We start from the raw sequence: 26,530 nt of genomic DNA, 5'->3' as shown, positions 1-26,530 counted from the left end.
TTGTTTACATGTATAAGGTTTCCACTTGGACTCCTTCACAACCTCGGAGAAAACAATCCCAACGTATTCAGTATCTCCTTTAACTCAAATCCTCCAGCCCAGGCAATATCCTTGTGAATCTTTTACTGCACCCTCTCTGTCTTAGTCACTATCTTCCTGTAGATGTGATTGACCATTAACCAAAACTGTACGCAGTTCTTCAAGTGTGGTCTAACTACTGTCTTGTGCAACTGTAATGTGACATCTTGGAATGTTATAGTGGTACAAGACATTGGTCAATGAACTCAGTACTGTCATGTCCATTGGTTGTTGCAAGGATGATCTCCTTTCTCTGATGGAACCCTCATGCTCTGATGTACCTTGTGGAAGGATACTTGCAAATCATCTTTGTGAAACTTCATGAATAATGGTTATTAAAAGAGAATATCAATTTGGGTTTCCTCATTCAACTTTCATTTGAGAGTGTGCCCATTCTCCAAAGTTCAGCAACTGGCTCTTTTGAATATTATATTGAGATGTATTGTTTTAGGAAATAGGAAACTTGTCATTGCTCTAAGTTTAGGATGAGGTTCACTTTTGTAAACAGAGCTTGACATCTATGAAGGTACTTTGGAGTGCGTGTCAGTACTGTGCAGAAAATCTTTTACTTGTATACAATCTAGAATAAGACTTTCACATGGCAGTATTGGATCAATGCAAAGGAAGTTTTAATATTGAATCTGTGCTGTTTAATGTCACTAAAATGAAAATAGCTCTTCTCCCATTTATCTCTTTATCTCTCCCATTTCCCGCACATCTGCCCTCACCACATCTGCCCACCACCCCACTCGGGATAGGGTTTCCCTTGTCCTCACCTACCACCCCACCAACCTTCAGATCCAACGTATAATTCTCCATAACTTCCGCCATCTCCAACGGGATCCCACTACCAAGCACATCTTTCCCTCCCCCCCCCCCCTTCTGCTTTCCACAGGGATCGCTCCCTATGTGACTCCCTTGTCCATTCATCCACCCCATCCCTTCCCACCGATCTCCCTCCTGGCACTTATCCTTGCAAGCAGAACAAGTGCTGCCATTACAATTCCTCCCTCACCACCATTCAGGGCCCCAGACAGTCCTTCCAGGTGAGGCTACACTTCACCTGTGAGTCGGCTGGTGTGGTATACTGTGTCTGGTGCTCCTGGTGAAGCCTTTTATATATTGGTGAGACCCGACACAGACCGGGAGACCGTTTCACTGAACACCTACACTCTGTCTGCCAGAGAAGCAGGATCTCCCAGTGGCCTTACATTTTAATTCCACGTCCCATTCCCATTCTGATATGTCTATCCATGGCTCCCTCTACTGTCAAGATGAAGCCACACTCAGGTTGGAAGAACAACAGCTTATATACCTACCGGCTGGGTAGCCTCCAACCTGCTGGCATGAACATTGACTTCTCTAACTTCTGTTAATGCCCCTCCCCTTCTTACCCCATCCCTGATATATTTAGTTTTTTTCTCTCTCTGCCCATCACTCTGCCTGTTCTTCATCTCCCTCTGGTGCTCCCCTCCCCCTTTCTTTCTCCCGAGGCCTCCCGTCCCATGATCCTTTCCCTTCTCTAGCTCTGTATCCCTTTCACCAATCACCTTTTCGGCTCTCAGCTTCATCCCACCCCCTCCAGTCTTCTCCTGTCATTTTGCATTTTCCCCTCCCCCTCCTACTTTCAAATCTCTTACTATCTTTCCTTTCAGTTAGTCCTGACGAAGGGCCTCGGCCCGAAATGTCGACAGCGCTTCTCCCTATAGATGCTGCCCGGCCTGCAGCGTTCCACTAGCATTTTGTGTGTGTTGCAATAACTCTACCCCATAGCCTGAATTTGAAAGCAGGTTTGATCTAATTCTTTACAAACCTGAAAATACAAAGTTAAACTACTTGTATGTATGGGGAAACAACTCGTTTTACTTGGATAAAGTGATGTGATAGTCACTGTTCTATCTGTATCCCACAGTGGTGTATCCTATCTAACAGTGTGTGATGGTGACAGTGCTGAAAGAGGAAGTCTTCATATAATTTAGAAATTATAAGGGTAATGATTTGGTCAGATCTATCCTGAATAATGTTGCTTGGCAGCCTGGTCTGAGGCAAAAGCAAGTATAAGATTACACAGTATTTGGAGCTCAGCATCCAGACTTTCAGTATTACAGTCCCAGACTTTATGGTCCATGTGAGCCAAATCCTCTCTCTCTCTTTTCTATTCCTATCAACACTTCATTTCTTTCTTTCTTTCTTCTGTATTTAATTAGATTTCCCTAATTGCTTCTGAGTAAATTGCCTCAGTTTTTTTCATTTATTCTTACATTTGGGATATGAGAATTTCTGGCAAAGTATTTTCTCCTGTTCATATAATAAAAAGGGATAAACTACTCTCTACAGTTTGTCTGTTGATTGGTACCAGCACCTGAGTTATTTGCCATTTTTGGCATGTGTAACATTATAACTTGACATTATTAGTATTTCTGAGATTTAGCCTACATTCACAGCAATAATTACTTGAATTTAAGATAGTTAGAAATCCTGGGTATCCAAAGAAAGGAGATCTGCCTCTAAAAAAAGAAATACCTGTACACATATAGATTTCTGTTATTTCAGATTTATTGTAATATCTTTTGTTTTATAATTTGCTGATTTTTTTTCTGTTTTACTGATGTTTCAAAAAAAAAATTGGCTTCTTGCCACATTCATAGTTGATTTGTATTTGAACTAAATGTGTAACATGTATTGACTGTACATATCGTATTTCATAAATCCAGATTTTAAATGAGCTCAATGTTTATATTAAACTTCTCCTATGTAATCAAATTAAAATAGAAACATTCATCAAACTCTAATAATGGAGACTAATGACTATTATAATGTCTAGAAATAGCATTCAACTTAATTGCAATATTTTTATGCAAGGAAAATACTAACTTTTGGTCTGTATCACTTTGTCATAGAATGTTCAACCATCATGGAGAAGAGGTGAAGCAAGTAAAGTTCCCAGCCTTTGGCAATTATACCAGTGCATTGGCAGAAGGATCCCTAAACCTCTTTGGTGACCGAGTCATTAAGCTTGGCACCAACATGTAAGTATGCTCTGTCTGTTCTCTGCGGATTATAAATAGATTCAGGGGAAGTCCATTGTATCAGGGAAAGACCCCTAGCTTGCTGTGGTTTATATATGTCCAAGAGCTGAAATGCAAACCCCTCATGACCTGTCAATTCTTGCTATGATCCAAACTTAATGAGTTCCTGTAAGGTATGTGGCGCTGTTGCAGTATTAGAATGTCTCTGAGGATGTGATTTGACACCTTAAGAAGAGAGCAGAGTAAATAAACAAAATAGCTTATTCCTAAATAAATGGCTTTCAACACTGCTTGGTATGGTCTGTACATCAAAACGTAATGATGTTCATAGAAACGCCCTGCACCATGTTTCCAGGAAATCTGTCAATGCAAGTAGTTTGAGTTTGGAAGCAAATCTAGGAAATTGTGAAACAGTTGTCTGTTTGAATATTAATTATTAAGGGAAAAACAGAGGTGGTAATTGCTGCCAGACCCCAGCATAGCTTAATTGTAAGATCTTCTTTGTACTATGATCATGCTGATATTTTATACTGTTTGTTTCTGATTTCTATTCATTCAAGAAAACATGCGGAAATGGCAGTGTCCTACCTGCAATTCATAGTCAGTGGGTCCAGGATATGTTATTTGTCCAATTGTCCCAAGGAGTTGAATGGTTGCTACCTGTCATAAAAACTATGCTTCTCAAGATATTTGAGCTAAAAATAACTTGTTATTGTTGATGATCTGTTAAGTGTCTATTTATTAATATTTGTATCTTGTCTACATTGTGATAGGTACAGTGTTTCTCGGCCTGTGGAAACCCACATGATGGGGACAATGAAGAACTCAGCTGTCCGAACGAAGGTCAGTGGTGTCTCTCAAGCCTGGGATTCTTGATTCTATTGGTTGTTTCCAATTTTTATTTATTTCCCTTTTGTATTTTTATATATTTTATAGTGAGCAAAATGTTCTCTTTTTCTGATGCTGACTGATCTTCTGTTCACTTCCTGATTTGCATTTTGTACGTTTTCATCTCAGCATTATATTAATCTGTTCCTGCAGATAGTCTGTAGCCCCAATGCTGTATAGGGGTACCCTGGAAGAACCGATCGTTTTGTGTACTCTCTGTTCATCTCTTTACTGATATAGAACACAGAACATAAAACAATACAGATCAGGAGCAATGGCTCAGCCCACAATGTTGTGCTGAAGCTACTAAGAAACTAATCAAAGTAGTAATTAAAAGCTATCTCCTTCTGCCTTCCTAAATCGATATCCTTCCATTTTCTGCAAATGCATGTACTTATCTAAGAGCCACTTAATTGCCCCTAATGCATTGGGCTCCATTATCACTCCGAGCAGTACATGCCAGGCACCCAACACTCTGGTTTCTAAAAAAAAACTCCTTTGCGTTTACCCCCCCCACCCCCGTCTTAAATGTATGCTTTCTGATATTGGGCACTTCAACCCAAAATATATTGGCTGTCTACTCTTATCTATACCCCTCATAATATTCTGTAAATTTCTATTAGGTTGCCTCTCAGCCTCTGCCACTTCAGAGAAAACAATCCAAATTTGTCCAACTTCTCATTGTAGCACATGCCCTTTAATCCTCTTCTGTACCCTCTCCAAAGCCTCCATAATCTTAATATAATCAGGCAGCTAGAATTGAATGCAGTACTCCAGGTGCAGCCTAACCAAAGTTTTATAAAGTTGCGACATAACTTCCTGACTCTTAAATTCAGTACCTTGATAAATAATGAATGAAGGGTCTTAGCCCAAAATGTCAATTTGTTTGTTTCCCTCCATAAATGCTGCCTGACTCCAGCTCCTTTGTGTGTTGCTTAATTCCCAGCATCTACAGAATCCCTTGGGTCTTTGAGTTATGTCCTATACACAGCCTATACTATCCCACCAACATGTGCAGCCACTTGGACCCAGGATCCCTCTGTATGTCAACATTATGAAGGGTCCTGTCATCAATTGTATCATCCCTTTACATTTGTAGTGGTGAAAAATGCATCTAACATGCTAGCCTTCATCAGTCAAGGCTTTGAGTACAGGACTTGGCTCATTATTTTGCAGTTGTATAAGCCGTCAGTGATGCCATACTTGGGGTACTATTGGATTGTGGTTAAACTGGAGAGTGCTGAAAAGATTTACAGGGACTTTACCAGGACTAGAAGGCCTGAGTTATAGGGAGAGGTTGGCCAGGTTAGGTCTTTATTCCCTGGAATGTAAGAGAATGAGTGATGACAAGTGTTTAAAATTATGAGAGGTATAGTTAAGGTGGATAGTAGAAGTTTTTCCACAAGGTAGGGGAGCCCAAAAGTAGTGGACGTAGGTTTTGTGTGAGAAGGGAAAGATTTTAAAGTCTCCTGGGTGGGAACTTTCTCACACAGAGTATATGGAATGAACTGCAGTGAAAGTTGATGAGGCAGTACAATCATATCATTTAAGAAGCATTTGGATAGGTACATGGGAGGATTGGGCTGAGAGGGATATGGGCTGAACACAGGAAATTGGGATTAACGTATTAGACACTGCGGATGGATTGGTTGAGCTGCAGGGCCTGTGCCTCTGCAGTATTGCTGTGACTCTAACTGGAAAAGGAAGGATAAATTACCACAAAGTAACAAACAGATGGTTTTAAAATACAAGAACAGGATGAAGAAAAGAAATTTGCAAAAATATAAGTCAATAAAAATCTATAGTAGTATGTAAGAGGATGATCAGAGCAACAAGGGCTTTTGAAAGCTGATAACTGCATTATGGTGTGGGAGCTGGTGGTGGAGAAATGTACTTGTAATATGCTTATTGCCTGTCACTAATTCTCTATCACACTCTCACTCTGACTTCTGTGTATGTCTCCAATGAAGTGTATCTTAAGTTCAGAAAAAGTACATCTTTCAACTTGCCTCAGTACAGCCCTTGGCATTCAAATTTGAATTTGATGAGCTTAAATAACAGGCCATTCAGTCTGGTATCTCATGTTTACAGCATTCAGCTTTATTAAACTGTGTCCCTACCTCTTTACTATATCATTCACCTCTTTCTCTTTATACTGTACCACTTCCTGACTGTTATTCCCCAAGCTTTATTGCTCAGCACCCCCAGCATAGTCACCACATGTGCCACTCTATCTCTCTCTACTTCCAGCCTATCAGAGGTCTTCCCTTTTGTGTACTCCATCCTACGTGCCTACTACACCACCCAGTTTCCCACTTTCTCAGCAACTTAACCTTGCTTCATTTCTAATTCTCGTAGTAAAAACATTGATCTGAAACATTAACAGTTTTTCTGTCCACTGAGTGTTTATAGTATTTTGTGTTTTGTTTCCATCCATGGATTAGCTCTGGACAAAGCTGACCTCTATCTAACATTTTACTTTTTTTGCTCTGTATTTTTGACATTTGGTACTGGATCTTCATTCTAGGAGGATGCTGCGCCTAATCCACTGGCAAAGGAGGAGCTAAATCTTCTTGCACGGCTAATGGGAGGTCTTGATGTTAAGAAACCTTTGGGCAGTGAATCAGGATTTCGCCTAAATCTGTTTGGCACAGACGAGGAGGAAGAGTAAGTTAACAATGCCAACTTCGAGGTTGCTTCTTTCAAAGGAGTGAGATTCATAATCACGTAGGCAAATACCTGTTCATATATCCACTCTTGACAACATACATCTGTCCATCCACCACACACGCCCATCATCAACAGCATGAGAAGAGACTGGCAAGTGGAACAGTATAATCTCTTTAGTAGTGTGGTTGGCTTTCAGCATGATGATAAAGTAGCAGGATTAGAGGGGAGTTGAATAGTTTCCATCTGAAAAAAATTCTCTGTCTGAGAGAGTGATAAAAGCTTGTTTTAAGGTACCTGGAGGAGTAATGGAGTTGTCAAATCTGTCTGCTGAAAACTGGAAGGCGGCTTTCATCTATGTACCTCTTTTTTTTCTGTTTGGTGTGGACATGGTGGACTATGCCATAAACTCCCATGATTCTCTGATTGTACCTTGTATTTCCTAGTGGCTGCCTGAAAGAGCAACACTGCAGAAGCACTGCATGTGTTTAATTTCTGAAGGTTTACTTCTTCCAAAGAAGCCTCAGCAAGTTCAGTTTTGACCTGTTTTGTGTTACAGCCACACAGCAACTATAAGGCCTCCAGAACTTTCTGAAGTTGTCAACATACAGGCTATCAAGGTGAGCAAGATGTTATTTGCAGTATTGTATTGGTTTTGTCCTTGGCTCTGAGGTTATCCTCCTAGCTTTTCTCACCCAATATGCTAATTGATGTATTTACCCAGGGGCACTAGTGCACATTATTAGCTTATTTAAACAGCACATAATCCTATTTGTCCATTGGGGGGAGGGACAAGGGGCTGTCATACTGAGGAGGAATTCCTTCTTTCAGGTGGTTGTGATTCTTTGGAATTCTCTCCTTCCAGAATATGGGTGTTGAGACATTAGGCACAACCAAGGCCAAAGTTGATTAAACTCATGGACACCATGGATCTTGGATAGAAAAGTGGAGCTGAACCTAATGATCAGAGCAACTGTGATCTTATCAGCAGGCTTGAGGAGATTGCTGTTTTTAATATTCTTATACAGTCCTGTACTGTCTTGTCCTGTTCGCTGACAGGAGTTACTAAACGGCAATTATGAGTATGAAACTCCTGCCAAATTGTGCTCTATCCTGACAGTGGTGGTGTTTTGCTGTTTCCCTCTTGGTGATTCAGACAGAGAAGTCCGTTTAACAATGAGCCCAGTCTCTCTAACAGTACTACATAGTTTGCAATGCATTTACCCTCTCAGTCTTTCACTGATCTAGGTTTATTTCCTTTTACAAAGAAAAAAATCTAGATCTGAATGGCTGAGTGGGTAAATGTTGGTCAGGCTGCGTGTTTCCCCCACCGATCAGGTTGTGTGTTCTCTTGCTGACTAGGCTGTGTGTTCTTCTTTCCAGGACCAACAACAACATGAAGAGTTGGTTCGAATTATGGGCGAGTTCTGTGAGCAGGAGCAGCAGCCCAGACAGAGCTGCAGCAAAGGAGATGACCTTCTGGCTATGATGGACAACTTGTGACCTCCTAATGAGCATCTATAACATTGCAGGCTCTTCCCTGTGACTTCTCATCAGCACAACATCCAGCTCTGGCTCATTGGCTTTTAAGACAGAATATTATTTTTATTAATGGCTCACTTGATTTCTGTATCAAGAGATGAATCTGTATCTGTTCTGTACAGTTTTGTGCACCTTTGGACAGTTTCATCTACTTACATTCACTGTGTATATAGTAAATATTAATGAGCCTGATTGTAATCATACTCGCCAATGTCTTTGACCCTCGGAACCCGGACTGAGGATGGTAAAGCAATGGGGAAAGGTTCACAAAGTGAAGTGGCAAGGTGGAGATAAATGATTTGACTTAGTTTCGAATTTCACAAGAGACACCTGTGTTTGTTCTAGAGTCCACAGATGTGCAATTCAAGTTGTACTCACTCATGGCTGGTCCTGCGGTGGATTAAATATCCATTTTGGGGGGAATGGCTGGAGCAGCATTAGAACTGAGAGGGATGGATGGCTGGCCAGTATGTCATGCCATTGAAACCAGTCACTGTTGGTTATAGTGTGATCAGCTTGGCATCAGGGTGTGTGTGGTACTAGCATCACAGTATTTCATGCAATAGAACCATAATACACTGAAATTGTTTCTGACTGTGGGGTCTTTGTGTGTGGCAGAGAGATCACTGGGTCATACTGTGAAAATGTACAAGTGATTATATGAAAATACTAGCATTTTTCTTGAATAACTCTGATTTGTAAAACATTGATTCTATTCAAAATGTTCAAAGGCAGAGATTTCTGACTCTGCATCTTTAATTTCTGAAGCCCAGTTATTAATATTAAATGTTTTTAAAATTGCTTTAAACAATAACAACTTTATTAAATAATTACATACAAACTGAGTGAAAGCTTTATTTATGTAATGCTGTGTCTTGAGCATTTTTTGTCAATCAGAACACAGATTGCCAAGAAATAAGGGAAGGATGGGAGGGAAGTGTGAAGGGCAAGGTCTGTGATGGTTTGCTTTTCAATTTTTTTTGTCCTTTCAAACCTATAACGCTGCTAGAAATCTTGAAATGAATATAGAAGATGCAGGAAATATTCAACTGGTCAAGCGGCAAATGTTTCTTTCTACAGCTGCTGCCTGAATTGCTGAGTATGAATTGCATTTTCTGTTTTCAGAACAGAAGATATGGTAGTTAAAGATGAAAGAAGGATTTCAAATGAAAAGAAAGAGTCTGCTCCAGGAGATGTAAAAGTGGAATAATTAAACAAAATTACCGGAGCAATTGGAAATCACAATTAAAATTAAACATTATCTGGAGTTGTTGAACTTGTGTTGATTTAGGGCTATTGCTTCGTGGAAACGAGACCAAGATTCAGATGAGATAGAGAATTTAAGAGTCTCCACTTACCACTTCCTCAGAATCTTTAAACTTAACTAATCTTCAATCTTAAATATTTACCCAGTTTTGATTGTTAGAGAAAGGGTCTTCAATGTGAAAATGTTTCCATCTTCACAGACTCTGGTCAACCTCAGAAACTGGTCTGAGGTATAGTGATTTTCAAGATGGTTTTAACTAATTATTTTAGAATCTGGCCGCCACTGGCCAGACCAGCTCCTGTTGTTCATAATCTCCCCTTTGAAGAGGAAGTGGTCTTCCAGCTTCTGAACCACTACAGTCCTTTGGGTGAAGGTGGTCATACAGTGATGTTGGGTAAGGAGATCCCGGTTATGGACCTGGATGATGATGAAGGATCTCCAATATATTTCCATATCAAGATGTGTGACTTTGGGTGCAATCTGCAGGAAATGGTATAGTGATATCTCTATGTACAGTATCTGAGGTCCTTGACCTTGGATCATTGATTTGAGAGATGCTAGCAAAGCAAGTTTGTTACTTTGTTCTGAACTTTGAGTTGGAGAACCTTGAGTGTTGGAGCTTTACTCATCAATGCAAGTAAAGAGAAGATAATAGAGAAAATAATGGGGGACAGGATTAATGATCATTTGGATTGACAGGGTCTAATCAGACGGCCAACAGGACTTTCTCAGTGGCAAATCCTGTCTGACCAATCTGCCTGCGTTTTCTTGAAAGATAACCAAGTGTATCAGAAAATGCAGCAGAGCTTATCGACAGGCCTGAACACAATGTTAAGACGGAGATTTACAGGCCGAATTGAGGTGGTGAAGCCCGGCGTATCCAAGCGGTAGAACCCATTGTTGGGATGGAAATTTAAATGCTGGGCCAGACTGAAGAGGTCAGGGTGTCAAGGGGTGGGCCAGTTTAGATCACCGCTCAAAACAGCATTACCCGTTAATCGAATAGAGAGTTAAGTACCAGGCCAGATTGAAAATGTCAGGATGTTGAGACCCACAGCGAGGTAGGGGCTGGTTCAGATCATTGTTCAGCGACATTTACTCAACTCTGCACTGAACTATGGAACTCTTATTGCAGACTTCAAAAACACTATTTGCTTGCAGTTGCTGTTTGCATGATTTTTTTTCATTGCGTATTGGGTGCTTGACAGTCTGCTGTTTTATTTTAATCTTTTTTATGGGCATGATGTGGTTTTATTCTCTGCACATGGATGTTAGATGGTCTTTTAAAGAAATATATAGTTTTATTGGGGTGCCTTTGTTCAGTGGCTGCCTGTTAGGAGGTGAATCTTGAGGATGTATAACGTATACCTATTTTGATAATAAACTTGAACTTTGAAGGCAAAATAGTAGATGGACTTCAATAAGGCCTTTGACAATGTCCTGCTTCAGAAACTGGCTCAAAAGGTTAGGGCTATTGGCAAAATAGATCTAAATTACCTCAGTAACAGGAGACAAGTGGTATTGAATTGTTTTAGTGATTGGATGCTTGTTACTTGTGGCATTCCTCAGGAATTACTGCTGAGATCTCTTGCTGTTTGTAACATATGGGAATGGATGTTGATGTAGAAGGCATGATCATTAAGTCTGCTGGACACACAAGGTTGTTGGAGTCATGGGAGAGTATGGAGGGTAGTCATAGGTTACAGGGTGATAATGAAATGGACTGAGGAGTAGCAGATGGTGGTCTATCCAGGTAAATGTAAGCTGGCAGTGCTAATGTGCTTAGGACATAAATCATGAATGGTACGGTCTTGGGGAGCAGAAATGAACAAAAGGAACTTTAAGATAGCAACACAAGCAGATAATGTGGTTAGAAGAGCATATGAGAAACTAGCCTTCAGTAGACAGGGCAATGAATACAAAACCAAGGATATTTTGCTCCCGCTTTATAAAACCTGGAGTACTGCCTGTTCTGGTTGCTACACTAAAAGGAAGGATGTGATGGTGATAGAGAGGGTGCAAAGGATGTTGTCTGAAATGGAGCAATTCAGTAATGAAGAGAGATTGGAGAAATTAAGTCTGTTCACCCAGGAGAGGAGGAGGTTAAGAGGGGTTGTAATTGGAAATTGTATGATAGGGTGGACTGCAGAAACTTTTTCTGTATTTGAGAGGACAAAGATGTAGTATATGAGGGAAGAGATAAGAGTGGTTCCTTTTCACCCAGAGATTGGGAAGTATCTGAAATGCACTGCCTGAGAGAGTGGTTGGAGCAAGGTTATGGACTGTTTCACAAGTTTCTAAATGAGTATTTAATCACTTGGGCACAGATGGGTTTCTGCCAAGTGTGTATGGGTGTAATACAGTGTGCAAACAGACTACGTCGCTGTGAGTTCCAGCCTGCCCTTGTACCTTGTAGTTAATGGATAATCTTTGAGATATCAGGAGGTGAATCCCTAGTAGTAGTAAAGTCAAACTCTGATAACGTACATGGCTAAACCCATTGAGATCCTGGTCACTGATGACCCCCTCCCTGGTCAGGAGGGAAATTGGAACATGAAAGGTAGGTATTGCTGATGTCTGGAACAGGCAGTTTAAGAGGCATGAATATGAAGGCAGTGGATGATATGAATGATAAACAGGACATTCAGTACAAATGGGCACATTCTGGGCCAAATGGCCTGTTCAGTGCTATATTACTCTGTATGTTTCTTGGCACTTTTGTAGATTAGGTTACTTATTACATCAGCCTGAATATTCTCCATGTCCCGCAACGTGCAGGTATGGGCTGCTACAATGCCAACCCATAGAGCTGCAGTTCTCCCATGGCCAGCTTCCTTTGGTCATTCAGCCTTTCTGCCAGCATGTCAATTGGCTGGGGAAAGGGCTAATAGTATGGTTATCTCTTCAGTTTCTAGATTTTTTTGTTTTTTTGTTATTAATAGAACATAGAATATTGCAGCACAGTGTTGTGCTGACCCTTAAACCCTGCCTCCCATATAACCCCTCACCTTAAATTCCTCCATATACCTGTCTAGTAGTCTTTTAAATTTCACCAGTGTATCTGCCTCCACCACTGATTCAGGCAGTGCATTCCACACACCAACCACTCTCTGAGTAAAAAAAAACCTCTAATATCCCCCTTGAACTTCCCACCCCTTACATTAAAGCAAGCTCCTCTTGTATTGAACAGTGGTGCCCTGGGGAAGAGGCGCTGCCTGTCCACTCTATCTATTCCTCTCAATATCTCGTATACCTCTATCTTGTCTCCTCTCATCCTCCTTCTCTCCAGAGAGTAATGCCCTAACTCCCTTAATCTCTGATCATAATGCATACTCTCTAAACCAGGCAGCATCCTGGTAATTCTCCTCTGTACCCTTTCCAATGTTTCCACGTCCTTCCTATAGTGAGGCGACTAGAACTGGACACTCCAAGTGTGGCCAAACCAGAGTTTTATAGAGCTGCATCATTACCTCGCAACTCTTAAACTCTATCCCTTGACTTACGAAAGCTAACACCCCATAAGCTTTGTTAACTGCGCTATCTACCTGTGAGGCAACTTCCAGGGATCTGTGGACATATACCCCCCAGATCCCTCTGCTCCTCCACACTACCCAGTATCCTGCCATTTACTTTGTACTCTGCCTTGGAGTTTGTCCTCCCAAAGTGTACCACCTCACACTTCTCCAGGTTGAACTCCAACTGCTACTTCTCAGCCCACTTCTGCATCCTATCAATGTCTCTCTGCAATCTTCGACAATCCTCTACACTATCCACAACAACACCAACCTTTTTGTTATCTACAAACTTGCCAACCCACCCTTCTACCCCCACATCCAGGTTGTTAATAAAAATCACGATAAGTAGAGATCCCAGAATAGATCCTTGTGGGACACCACTAGTCACAACCCTCCAATCTGAATGTACTCCCTCCACCACGACCCTCTGCTTTCTGCAGGCAAGCCAATTCTGAATCCACCTGGTCAAACTTCCCTGGATCCCATGCCTTCTGACTTTCTGAATAATCCTACCATGTGGAACCTTGTCAAATGCCTTACTAAAATCCATGTAGATCACATCCACTGCACTACCCCCATCTATATGCCTGGTCACCTCCTCAAAGAACTCTATCAGGCTTGTTAGACACGATCTTCCCTTCACAAAGCCATGCTGATGGTCCCTAAATGCCCATAGATCCTATCTCTAAGAATCTTTTCCAACAGCTTTTGCACCATAGAGGTAAGGCTCTCTGGTCTATAATTAGCCGGACTATCCTTACTACCTTTTTTGAACAAGGGGACAACATTCGCCCCTCCAGTCTTCCGGTACCATTCCCATTCTGGCTAGGGCATAAAGATCCTAGCCAGAGGCTCAGCAATCTCTTCCCTCGCCTCGTGGAGCAGCCTGGGGAATATTCCTTCAGGCCCCGGGGACTTATCCATCCTAATGTATTTTAACAACTCCAACACCTCCTCTTCCTTAATATCAACATGCTCCAGAACATCAACCTCACTCATATTGTCCTCACCGTCATCAAGTTCCCTCTCAGTGGTGAATACCAAAGAGAAGTATTCATTGAGGACCTCGCTCACTTCCACAGCCTCCTGGCACATCTTCCCACTTTTATCTCTAATCGGTCCTACTTTCACTCCTGTCACCTTTTGTTCTTCACGTAATTGAAGAATGCCTTGGGGTTTTCCTTTACTCGCCAAGGCCTTCTCATGCCCCCTTCTTGCTCTCCTCAGCCCCTTCTTAAGTTCCTTTCTTGCTACCCTATATTCCTCAATAGACCCATCTGATCCTTGCTTGTATGCTGCCTTCTTCCACCTGACTAGATTTTCCACCTCACTTGTCACCCATGGTTCCTTCACCCTATCATTCTTTATCTTCCTCAACAGGACAAACTTATCCCTAACATCCTGCAAGATATCTCTAAACATTGACCGCATGTCCATAGTACATTTCCCTGCAAAAACATCCCAATTCACACCCGCAAGTTCTAGCCTTAAAGCCACATAATTTTCCCTTCCCCAATTAAAAATTTTCCTGTCCTCTCTGATTCTTTCCTTTTCCATGATAATGTTAAAGGCCAGGGACTGGTGGTCACTGTTCCCCAGATGCTCACCCACTGAGAGATCTGTGACCTGACCCAGTTCGTTACCTAATACTAGATCTGGTATGGCATTCCCCCTAGTCAGCCTGTCAACATAGTGTGACAGGAATCCGTCCTGGACACACTTAACAAACTCTGCCCCATCTGAACCATTGGAACTAATCAGGTGCCAATCAATATTAGGGAAGTTAAAGTCACCCATGATAACAACCCTGTTATTTTTGCACCTTTCCAAAATCGGCCTCCCAATCTGCTCCTCAGTATCTCTGCTGCTACCAGGGGGCCTATAGAATACTCCCAATAGAGTAACTGCTCCCTTCCTGTTCCTGACTTCCACCCATACTGACTCAAAAGAGGATCCTGCAACATTACCCACCCTTTCTGCAGCTGTAATAGTATCCCTGACCAGTAATGCCACCCCTCCTCCTCTTCCCCCAGCCCCATCCCTTTTAAAGCACTGAAATCCAGTTTATTGTTGACCACAAAATAATGTTTATAAATGGTTACAAATTAATCAAAAATCTGAGTTTGAACAACAAATTCTTAAATTATTCAGGAACAAGAATGCACCTTGCTTAAAAGATTTTAAATTAAAGTGGGCTTAAACACAAGAGATTCCGCAGATGCTGAAAACCTAAAGTAATGCACACAAAATGCCAAAGGAACGCAGTAAGTAAGGCACCATCTATGGAGGGGAATAGTCGACATTTCAATCCTAGACCCTCTATTAGCACTTGAAAGCAAGGGGGCAGAAGGCAGGATAAGGTGGGATGAGGAGAAGGAGTGAATACAAGCTGACTGGTGATAGGTGAGACCAGGTGGGGGGGGGGGGGGTGGAAATAAGTAGAAGAGAGAAAGGGTGGAGAAATTAAAGAATTCAATGCTCATGCCATCCAGTTTCCCTAATTTATACACACTCGTTGTTTCATTCCCCATTCTGGTGTTAGCCTCTTATCTTCTCACATTCCTCTGGTTGTCTGCTTATTCCTCTCTATAGATGCTGCCTGACTTGCTAAGATTCTCCAGCATTGTGTGTTTCATAGAGCACTACACTACAGAAACAGACCCTTTGGCCCATCAGGTCTGAGCCCCGTCCCATCTTCCTGTACCTGGACCATAGCCCTCCATAACCCTCCTATCCATGTACCTATTCAAACTTCTTTTAAATGTTGCAATTGAACCCACATCCACCTCTTCCAGTGACAGCTTGCTCCTCATTCGCACCTCCCTCTGAGTGAAGAAGTTCCTTCTCAGGTTCCCCTTAAATATTTCACTTTTCACCCTAAACCTATGACCTCTAGTTCTAGTCTCACGCTTCCTCAATGGAAAAAGCTTGCTTGCATTTATCTTATTGGTACCTCTCATTGTTTTGTATACCCCTATAAGATCTCCCCTCATTCATCAGATCTTAATCCTTTATTAGCAGGCAATAAATGTCCAGGGTACGTGTTGAAGAAACCAGCATTAAAGGTCAGAGCAGTTAATTCCCAGTTGCCCAAACATTGAATGTTGTTCAGAAGAGTAAATAGAAATGTTTTAAAATTATGATACAAATATCTTCACACTCAAGATGTTGAATTTGTCCTTTAAGTCGAGGACGAACTGGAAAAGGGAAATTGTGATGTGAGTAATATGTACCTTCATGCTTTAATCAAGAGAAAGCTGTTAAATATTTTTTAATTGATGTGGGTGACAACATGTGTCTATATTACTTCTGCAAGAGGTGACTGAGATGGTATATAGAGATTCATTTATCCCATGTACATAGAAACATACAGTGAAGAGCATCTGCTGGGTGAAGCCCAAGAGTGTCGCCACACCTTCTGGTGCCAACATTGCTTGTCAACCATGTTTGCAGAAAGCCCTTGAAACAGCAACAATAAGAGAACACCAAAACCACCCCTTCACCTCCCCCCCCGCCCACACACATCGACAGTCCACAGGTTCCAGGACAGCCCACCTCTGGACCTCCAGCCTCCAACAATATCACGGATAAAGTCAAACTGTAGTTTATTTTCATTACACAGGTGCAATGAAAAATTTATTGCAGCTGCTTCACAGGCACATAGCATCAAAAACACGACTTTAAAAAATTAACCATGAATCAGGTTTAATATCACTGACATGTTATTAAATTTGTCATTTTGCAGCAGCAGTGCATTGCAATACACAGTAATAAAGCTATAAATTACAATATATATAAAACAAAAGAAAATTAAATAAATAGTACAAAAAGAGAGGGGGTAAAATGAGGTAGTGTTCATGGGTTCAATGTCCATTCAGAAATTTGATGGTGGGGGGAAGAAGCTGTTCCTGAACTGTGAATGTGTGTCAGTCTTCGGGCTTCTGATGGCAGCAATGAGCAGATGGCATATGCTGGGTGATAGGTTCCCTAATGATAGATGCCACCTTTTGAGACATCGCCTTTTGAAAGCATCCTGGGTGCTGGGAAGGCTAGTGCCATGATGGAGCTAGCTGAGTTTACAACTTCCTGCAGTTCTTTCTGATTCTGTGCAGTGGCCTCCCCATACCAGACAGTGATGCAACCAGTTAGAATCCTCTGCACGGTTCTTCTGTAGAAATTTGTGAGTGTCCTTGGTGCAAAACCAAGTCCCCTCAAACTCCTAATGTAGTATGAATGTTTTTATGCCTCCTTTGGTATTGCTTTAAGATGTTGGGCACAGGAGAGATCCTCAGAGATGTTGACACCCAGGAACTTGAAACTGCTCACCCTTTCCACTTCTGATCCCTTGATGGACTGATCTGTGTTCCCTCGACTTTGTCTTCTTGAGGTCTACAATCAATTCCGTGGTCTTACTGATGTTGAGAGACACCACTCAACCAGCTGATCCATCACTCTCCTGTACACTTCCTCATAATCGTCTGATACAATAGTTCTGTTGTTGGCAAATTTATAGATGGTGTTTGATCTGTGCCTCGCCACACAATTGTGCGTATAGAGAGCAGGGCAGAGGGTTTTCATGCATCCTTGAGGTGCACCAATGTTGATTATTAGCGAGGAGGAAATTTTTTTCTGATCTGCGCAGACAGTGGTCTCCCAGTGATCAAGTCAAGGAATCATTTGCAGAGAGAGGTACAGAGGCCCAGGTTTTGGAGCTTGTTGGGTAGAATTGAGGATGTGTTCAATGCAGAGCTGTAGTCAATGTACAGCAGCCCTACTTAAGATATTGCAATTGTCCAGGTGATCCAAGGCCCAGTGGAGAAGTGAAATTGCATCCGTTGTAAACCTATTGTGGCAATAGGAAAATTGAAACTGGCCCAGTTCCTTGCTTAGGCAGGAGTTGATTCTAGCCATGACCAACCCACATTTATCGAGGAGACCTGATGGCATAAACATCGATTTCTCGAACTTCAGGTAATCCTCCTGCCCTCCTCTTTTCCCTTACAAACAACAGAAAATCTGCAGATGCTGTAAATCTGAGCAACATCCCCTGCCGAGGGGTTTCGACCCGAAATGGCGACTGTACTCTTTTCCTCCATGCTGCCTGGCCTGCTGATTTCCCCCAGCAGGTGTGCATTGCCACATTTATCGACTGAAATTTACAGTGAGACATGTTGCCCTGCAGTCTCGCTCGCTCTGTGTAACACCGGGCGGATAAGGCACCACTGGGTGCGCGGGGGCACTGGAGAGCCCGTTGGGCTGAAGAGAGGACGGGCTCGGCCGGCCCTCCCGGATGCAGAACCCCCTTCCCTCGCACGGCGGCGCAGCTACCCCGCCGGAAGGGAAGGCGCCATCACCACGGAGCCGGGCCTACTGCTGCGGGCCGATGAACCGGAGTGCTGGTGAGTTAGCGTCCGGCTAGCGGTGCCGAGCCGAGCCGAGCCGATCCGGTGTTCGTCGCTCGGGGTGCCGCCATCACTGGGCGGTGGCGATGTCTCTCAGTCTCGGGCTGGGGGATATTCAAGTCACCGCCTTCGGGCTTAAAACTTTAGCGTTACCACTGCGGTGTGGTAAAAGTAGTTAACTGTGCGTTTGTAACGTGTTTTCTGCAACGTATGATTCAGAAATTAACCTTTGTGAACTGGAAAAGATACTGAGGTGCATGAGGCGCGAACTGTTTTTGAAATGCTAGGCATGGAGAAGTTGGCAGACCCGTGATCTACCATGCCATGTTTTTGAGGAGCAAGCTGATGTATTAGAGAAGATGTTGGCAGTACATTTATATTCTTTGACATAATATTCAACAAAAGACCACATAAACAATTAAGTTCAGTGTATTATCACTCAGCTGTACGCATGAATACTGCCAAAGAAAGTTCCTCCGGACCACGGTGCACAATACAGTACATATAACTCACACACAACACATATACTACAAATATATTAACAAATAAAAGGTACATTTTCAATAAAAAGGTTAAAAAGTAAGCAGTGTAACACTATTTACCTTGGGTTAAGGGAGAGAATGATGCTACACTAGTAAACCAGAGACCTGAAATCAAAATCAGGTTTATCATCACAGACATAGGTCAGGAAATTTGTTGTTCTGTAGCAGCAGTACAGTGCAATACATTAAACAATACTATAAATTATGACGAGAGAATATAAAAGTTAAATAATGTAAAAAGAGAGCAAAATAGAATGGTAGTTCATGGGTTCAGAAATCTGATGGTGGGGGGAAGAATCTTTTTCTAAAATGTTGAGTGTGTGTTGAGGCTATTCTACCTCCTCTCTGATGGCAGCATTGAGAAGGGGTCTGCCCTGGTGGTGACAGTTCTTCATGGTGGATGCTGCCATAGCGGGGAGACTAGTGCCTATGATGAATCCTGCTCTAAGCCTTTTGTCAAGAACAGTGTTCCCACCTTGCACTCAACCTCCAGTAAGATCAGGGAATTGATTGTGGGCTTCTGGAGGGGGAAGTTGAAGGAGCACACACCACTCCTTATTAAAGGATGAACAGTGGAAAGACTGAGCGCGGTGTCAACATCTCTGAAGATTAATCCTGGGCTGATGGTATTGATGCAGTTACAAATAAGGCACAATAGTGGCTATATTTCATTAGGAGTTTGAGGAGACTTGCTATGTCACTGAAGACTCTTGCCAATGTCTACAGATGTACCATGGAGAGCATTCCAACAGGTTGCATCAATGTCTGGCATGGAGGGGGCACTATCAGAAAAAAACTGCAGGAAGTTCCAAACTCAGCCAATAACGATAACGTCTTCAAAAAGTGAAGCCCAGATAAGGTGGCCTCTGACATTAAGGACCTCCATCACCCAGGACACACTCTCTTCTCATTGCTACCATCAAGAAGGAAGCCTGAAGACAGATACTCAGAGTTTAGGAACAGCTTCTTCTCCTCTGTCATCAGATATCTGAATGGACAAGGAATCCATGTACACTACCTCTGTTTTTTTTCTATTTTTTGCTCTGTCTTCACACTATTAATTTATATATTTGTTTTCTTAGTGTAATTTATAGATATTTTAAATTATGTATTGCAATGTACTGCTGCCACAAACAACATATTTCATGACATACACCAGTGATATTAAAGCTGATTCTGTTTCTGATGGCTGAGTTGAAGAAGCTGTTCCCCTGCGCCATCAGAAGATGCTTTTGAAGCGGATGACTGCAGCATTGCAAATGAGAAAGTCTGCAGATGCTGGTAATCCGAGCAATACACACAAAATGCTGGAGGGACTCAGCAGGCCAGGCAGCATCTATGGAAAAAAGTACAATCGATGTTTCGGCCCGAAATAAAGAGAATTTCTCTTGTTTGTGAGCATCTGCAGATTTTCTCATTTGTGCGTAAGTGCTCCGGCCCGAAACGTCAACTGTACTTTTTTCCACAGATGCTGCCTGGCCTACTGAGTCCCTCCAGCGTTTTGTGTGTGACTGCAACATTGATTGCTGCATTTCCCCTTGCTTCTGCACAAAGCAGAGGATTTTCAAGGCCATAGATTTTAATGAGAATTGTAGGGTTCTGAAGAAGGGTTTAAAATGCTAATTCTGTTTCTTTTTATCCAGGTGCTGCATGACCCATTGAGTGTGTCATATTTTCTTATTTTATTTCTTATTTCCAGCATCTGCAGTCTTTTTGATTTCCACTAACTCTTTGAAGTGGCGTATGAAGAGCAATGTCTGGAGCTACCACTGCCTATCTTCCATTTCTTATCAGGAGGCAATAATACTAGTCTCTAGTTGTTGAAGACTGTTACCTACCAACTCTGTTTATATTTAATGATCTACCTGTATTTTTCTTTCAGATTCTAATGCAGCTGTATCACAGAAGTCTGGTTGTTGAACTTGGTCTTTAACTTTCCTTAAGCTGATTGCATTGAGTGGGGATCATGTCGATAAGCCACTCCATTAAAGAGCGAACAATTTCAGAGAACAGCCTCATCATCCTTCTCCAGGGGATACATGGCCATGTTACGACAGTGGAGCTCAGAGATGAGAGCTCTGTGAGAGGTCGAATTATTAATGTTGATGCATTTATGAATATCCGTCTTTCTGAGGTGTTGTATACCGACAGGGGAGGCAGGAGCTCAAAACTGGATGACTTCTTCATCACGGGCAGAAATGTACGTTACGTTCACATTCCGGATGAGATCAACATCACTGACACCATTAATAGTCAACTGCAGAAGATTCACCAAGTGCGGAATTTTGGTGGGAAAGATCGAGGAAGGAAGGAATTTCCATCAAGAAAATAATTGTGTGCTGATCACAGAAAGGCAGAGTTGGGTTTGGGGGATGAGGGCTGGCTCATACACAGAAAAGGGTCGGGTGCTGTTGTGATCAGGGGTGTTTGAGGTGTATCAGGGTGGAAAAATCAAGACTAAGTGACGTGTGGCAGAGGGAAAGAAGCTGACTGAATGGACGCAGTTAGTGGAAAAAATGTTTATGTTGTGACACTGAGGAGACTCGCACTTCCAAACTGATTTCCATTGAAAAGTCAGTGAAAATTCCATCCTACAGTGTGTGAGTATGCTGCATTGCTGAATCCGCCCTCGTCTGATGTATTGAATTACATTGCCATTGGGGTTCTATAGTTCATGTAGACACTACTAGAACTGGTATTCTGAATAACAGTTACAGCCGTCAGTACCAAAAACATCGTTCACTATGGGATATTGCATTGTGGAGAATTCCTGCTGCATTTAGTGATACCACTCCCAAAAGATTTTATTCTGCGTGAAGTATTTTGGGATATCTCTGTGAGATGTGCCTTGTTTGTTAGTCTTTTCTTATGTATAGTTTAGTAAATTTTATTGCATTTCTTCATTTTTCCTAAAATGCCTGCAAGAAAATGAATCTCAAGGTAGTATATGATAACATATACTTTAATAATAAATTTACTTTGAACCTTTGAAATATAAATGAATATCCTTTCCTTCATATTGACAGGTGTATTAATTCCCAGTAAGTAATTGAAACTTGAGAAAAGTTGGTCAGTGCTGTCATCCAGGCAGTTTCTGTCTCTATTTCACTTGCTCGAGTGAGCAGGGATCTAAATGCATGTTACTTATTCACTGGCAAGAGCATGTGGCAGTGACAAGTACAAGGATCAAATGCTTTCTGTATTTTAATCCATCTGCGTTCATGGAAATAGAACATTACCACACAGTACAGGACATTCTGCCCATGATATTGTGCCAACCTTTTAACCTACCCTAGGATAAATCTAAACCTTCCCTCCTACATCAGCTGTAAATTGTCCAGACAGTTGGCTATTGTTGAATAGGTGGGTTGCTAACTAGTGTGCCTTATTGGGCTGGAAGGGTCTGTGCCACGCTGTGTCTCGAAATAAAATAACCCTCCATTTTTCTGTCAAACCTAAGAGTTTCTTAAATGCTCCTGATGTATCTACCTCTACCACTGAACATGGCAGGACATTCCACACACCCACTACTCTCTGCAAAGAGCTTAAATCTGGCATTCTCCCTATCATTTCCTCGAATCACAAAGTTATGCCCCCTTGTATTAGCCTTGTTCAATAGAACAATGATGTATACACAGTGGCCACTTTATTAGGTACACCTGTACTCCTTGTTAACGTAAACATTTAATCAGCCAATCATGTGGCAGCAACTCAGTATGTAAAAGCATATTAACATTGTCAAGAGGTTCAGTTGGAGGGATTTGTCAGCTGTCGTTTGGAACTGATTGAGGGTTGCTGATATTGTAGAAGACAGTTACGGGCAGGAAGAGGGTGGGTAAAGATGTCAGGAAGTGACAAAGAGTACAGGTTGTGAACTGCAGGTGGTATTGGATGACAAGAGGGAAGGCAAATAGTAGGTTTCTGGGAAACGTAAAAATAACCTGCAGATTGAGGATTGTGATATCATCCAGTGATGAAGGCGGGAGACAAGATTTAAATAAAAGGAGGAAGAAAGAGTTTAAGGTTTTACTGCATTTTGAACGTGGATCCAGTTCTGTTATCAATCCAATTAGATTAAGTATTTTAAAAAAAGTATTAGGAGATATTGTAGATAGAAGACCTTTAAGAGATGGGACAATCTTAAGTGTTCTGTAAAGATAGTAAGCAATGTGACAAAGCTTTGGTTAAAAGCTGTTGGAGGAAGGAAGGTAACACCAAGGAATGATATTGAGCAACAGTGGCTTTGGGGAGCAATCACAAGGGTGCCTCTAGATGTATCCATAGAGGAAGTTAAAAATAATAGTCAACTGAAAAGTTGTGGACGCCAAACATTTAAAAAGGTCTCGTGGTACCTGCTGAGATGTTCCAGAAGTTTGGTCATGTTGTAGGGGTGAAAAGTCGGGTATTTGATGTGGTGGAGTATATGGTTATGGTAATGTGGAGAAGGCATTAGGCCGAAATGCAGCAATTATGTAAGGGAACATAACTTTGCTTCTGCAGTATGTCCTGTAGATAAGAAAACTGAAAAAGCATTGTGGGTGAATATGGGTATATCAAAAAGTATGGAAAACTGTCAATGGGACCAGGATACAGATAGATTAAAGTTAGTGTAAAGAATTAGTTGATTGCTAACAATCTAAAATTTGTTACTCTCATGGTAGATGGGGTAAATTGTACAGCACAAACTAAAAGTAGGACTGAAAAAAATAACATATTAAAAGCTGCAGAAAAACAACTCTGGAAGTTATTAATGATTGCCTTACAAGGAGGAGTAAATAATAGCAGTTCAAAGGAAGGTCAGTAATGGGTTTTCTACTCTTACAACGGAATGATAGAAATTTATTAGCTAATGGTCAAGAATTTAAGAAATTTGTCGAAGATTTACTAAATAAACCTGAAGTTATATGTTTACAAGAAACCTCATTGAAATCTTGTCTAAGTTTTAAGAAACAAGATTACGTGATCAGGAAATGGTAATGGAAGATGTGGCTACCTTTATCAAAAATGAAATAGTACATAGAGTTTTGGAAATTGGAGATGCTTATGAGTTATTTGTGGATCGTTTTTGAAAGGTTAACACCAGAGTCAGGTAGAGTGGGGATTTCAATGCTGATAGTACTATGTGGAGTTGTAGTGACACATGTAAGTAGGATGGTGGTGGAAGACTTTCTGGGGAAAAAAGTGTTTAGTGTGCTTGAATAATGCTCAGTAGGTGGCGGTAATGCATCTTATTTTGGTCTGCCAACCACCATTTAACAATTACTAGAAGAAGAAAATGAGTTTTGGTTGTTGTTCAAACCAAACATCAGAATAGGGAAGAAAAGTGATCCAAGTGACTTTGATGGTGGAATGATCATTGCTGCCAGACAGAGTGATTTCTGTATCTCAAACTGATGGTCTCCTGGAATTTTCACATGCAACAGTCTCCAGAGTTTACAGAGAAACACAAGAAGTATCCAGTGTGCAGTAGTTCAGTGGGTGAAAATGCCTTGTTAATGAGAGATATCAGGGGAGAATGGCCAGACTGGTTCAAGCTGACTGGAATGCGACAGTAACTCAAATAAGAACAGCAGTGGGCAAAAGAGCATCAATGAATGCACATGTTGAATCTTGAAGTGGATGGGATACAGCAGCAGAAGACTATGTTGGGTTCCATTCTTGTACCTAACAAATTGGCTACTGAGTGTATATAGCTTGCATTTACCATGGTGTCGTGCCTACCCTCCATTAAAATCACACCGGTGCTGATACATTTCAATGTTATGAAGGTGAATTACATGAATAAACTCCGCCTTGATTTCACCTTTTCAAATTGCTCTCAATACCTCCTCTACAAAATAAAATGTCCTGGCAAGAGCCCATTTGTGGCACGACAGCATCCACACACAAGAATGTCACTCCTCTACCATATGTTTTGAAATCATAGTGCAGATCCTGAAAATTCCAGAGTCACTGCAGCTCCACACTAAAATCCCTCAGTCATTTTCTCTTTCTTCTGAATAGAATGATCACACTGAGCCCTGAATCAGAACAGAGTGGTAGGTGCTGATTCCAGGCATTTACCAATCTGTGTAAAGAAAACGTTACACAAAGACACCTTTAAACTTTCTCTTTCTCACCTGAAGCTCCACCATTGAAGGTTTCAATCCCGGCTGTGAAAGGAGGAGGATTGGGCATAGAGCTAGCAACCCAATCTTTTTTAATTAGAATCAGGTTTAATATCACCAGCATATATCGTGAAATTTGTTAACTTAGCAGCAGCAGTACACTGCTAATATCAGGAAAAAATAAGTAAATTACAGTAAGTGCATATAATGTATATGTGTATGTATGTATATACTAATATATATATATATATAGAGAGAGAGAGATACATATTACAATAACAAATAATAAAAGTGAGGTAGTGTTCATGGGTTCAGTGTCCATTTAGGAATTGTCTGGCAAGAGGGGAAGCAACTGTTCCTAAATCGCTGAGTGTGTACCTTCAGGCTTCTGTATCTCCTTCCTGACTGTAACAATGAGAAAAGGGCATGTCCTGGGTGATGGGGGTTCTTATTGCTGGATGACGTCTTTCTAAGACACCGCTCCTTGAAGAAATCTTGGATACTATGGAGGCTAGTACTCAAGATGGAGGTGACTAATTTTACAACTTTCTGTAGCTTCTTTTGATCCTGTACAGTAGACCCCCTACCCTCCAGACAGTGATGCAGCCTGTCAGAATGCTTTTCACAGTACATCAGTATAAGTTTTTGAGTGTCTTAGGTGATAAACCAAATCTCCTCAAAATCCTAATGAAGCCACTGTCTTGCCTTTGGCTGCATCAATATGTTGGGACCAGGTTAGGTCTTCAGAGATCTTGACACCCAGGAACTTGAAATTGCTCACTCTCTCTACTTCTGATCCCCCTTTGAGGATTGGTTAGTAATACCTCATTCTACCCTCCCTAAAGTCCACAATCAGCTCTGTGGTCTTAATGACGATGAGCACAAGGTTGTTACTGCGACACCACTCAATTAGTTAGATAGATAGATGCTTTATTCATCCCCAAGGGGAAATTCAACATTTTTCCAGTGTCCCGTACACTTATTGTAGCAAAATTAATTACATACAGTATTTAACAGCATAAATATGATATGCATCTAAAATCACCCTCCCAAAAAGCATTAATAAATAGCTTTTAAAAAGTTCTTAAATAGTTTACTAGTTGGTATATCTTGCTCCTGTACACCCTCTCATCTCCATCTGAGATTCTGCCATCAATGGTTGTATTGTCAGCAAATTTATTGATGGCATTTGAGCTGTGCCTAGCCACGCAGTCATGGGTATATACAGAGTAGAGCAGTGGGCTAAGCACACACCCCTGAGGAGAACCAGTGTTGATCATTTAGCGAGGAGGATATGTTATCACCAATTTGCACAGATCATGGTAGGAAGTCGAGTATCCAATTGCAGAGGGAGGAATGGAGGCCCAGGTTCAGTAGCTTATCGATCAGGACTGTAGGATTGATGATGTTAAACGCCTAGTTATAGTCAATGAACAGTATCTTGATATAGATGTTTGCATTGTCCAGGTGACCTAAGGCCACATGAAGACCCA

General features: G+C 41.6%; 2 protein-coding genes across 3 annotated transcripts in view; both read left to right on the top strand.

Annotated features, from left to right (window-relative positions):
* The window catches only part of oscp1b (organic solute carrier partner 1b), a 55,585-nt gene extending 46,527 nt beyond the window's left edge, over positions 1-9,058 (top strand). For both annotated transcript variants that reach the window (XM_059954297.1, XM_059954298.1), the window contains 5 exons: positions 2,979-3,107; positions 3,881-3,950; positions 6,523-6,662; positions 7,222-7,282; positions 8,046-9,058. In XM_059954297.1, coding sequence (XP_059810280.1) covers positions 2,979-3,107; positions 3,881-3,950; positions 6,523-6,662; positions 7,222-7,282; positions 8,046-8,165 — 520 coding nt within the window. In that variant the 3' untranslated portion in view covers positions 8,166-9,058. The remainder of the gene's footprint in view (positions 1-2,978; positions 3,108-3,880; positions 3,951-6,522; positions 6,663-7,221; positions 7,283-8,045) is intronic.
* A 7,572-nt stretch (positions 9,059-16,630) lies between these two features.
* LOC132383396 (U7 snRNA-associated Sm-like protein LSm10) lies at positions 16,631-21,585 on the top strand. The gene is made up of 2 exons (XM_059954296.1): positions 16,631-18,385; positions 20,813-21,585. The coding sequence occupies exon 2, from the start codon at positions 20,897-20,899 to the stop codon at positions 21,260-21,262; it is 366 nt and encodes a 121-aa protein (XP_059810279.1). The 5' UTR covers positions 16,631-18,385; positions 20,813-20,896; the 3' UTR covers positions 21,263-21,585.
* The last annotated feature ends 4,945 nt before the right edge of the window (positions 21,586-26,530 follow it).

This window comes from Hypanus sabinus, chromosome 30, assembly GCF_030144855.1.
Source record: "Hypanus sabinus isolate sHypSab1 chromosome 30, sHypSab1.hap1, whole genome shotgun sequence".
NCBI lineage: Eukaryota > Metazoa > Chordata > Chondrichthyes > Myliobatiformes > Dasyatidae > Hypanus > Hypanus sabinus.
This window is presented reverse-complemented; position numbering and strand designations above follow the sequence as displayed.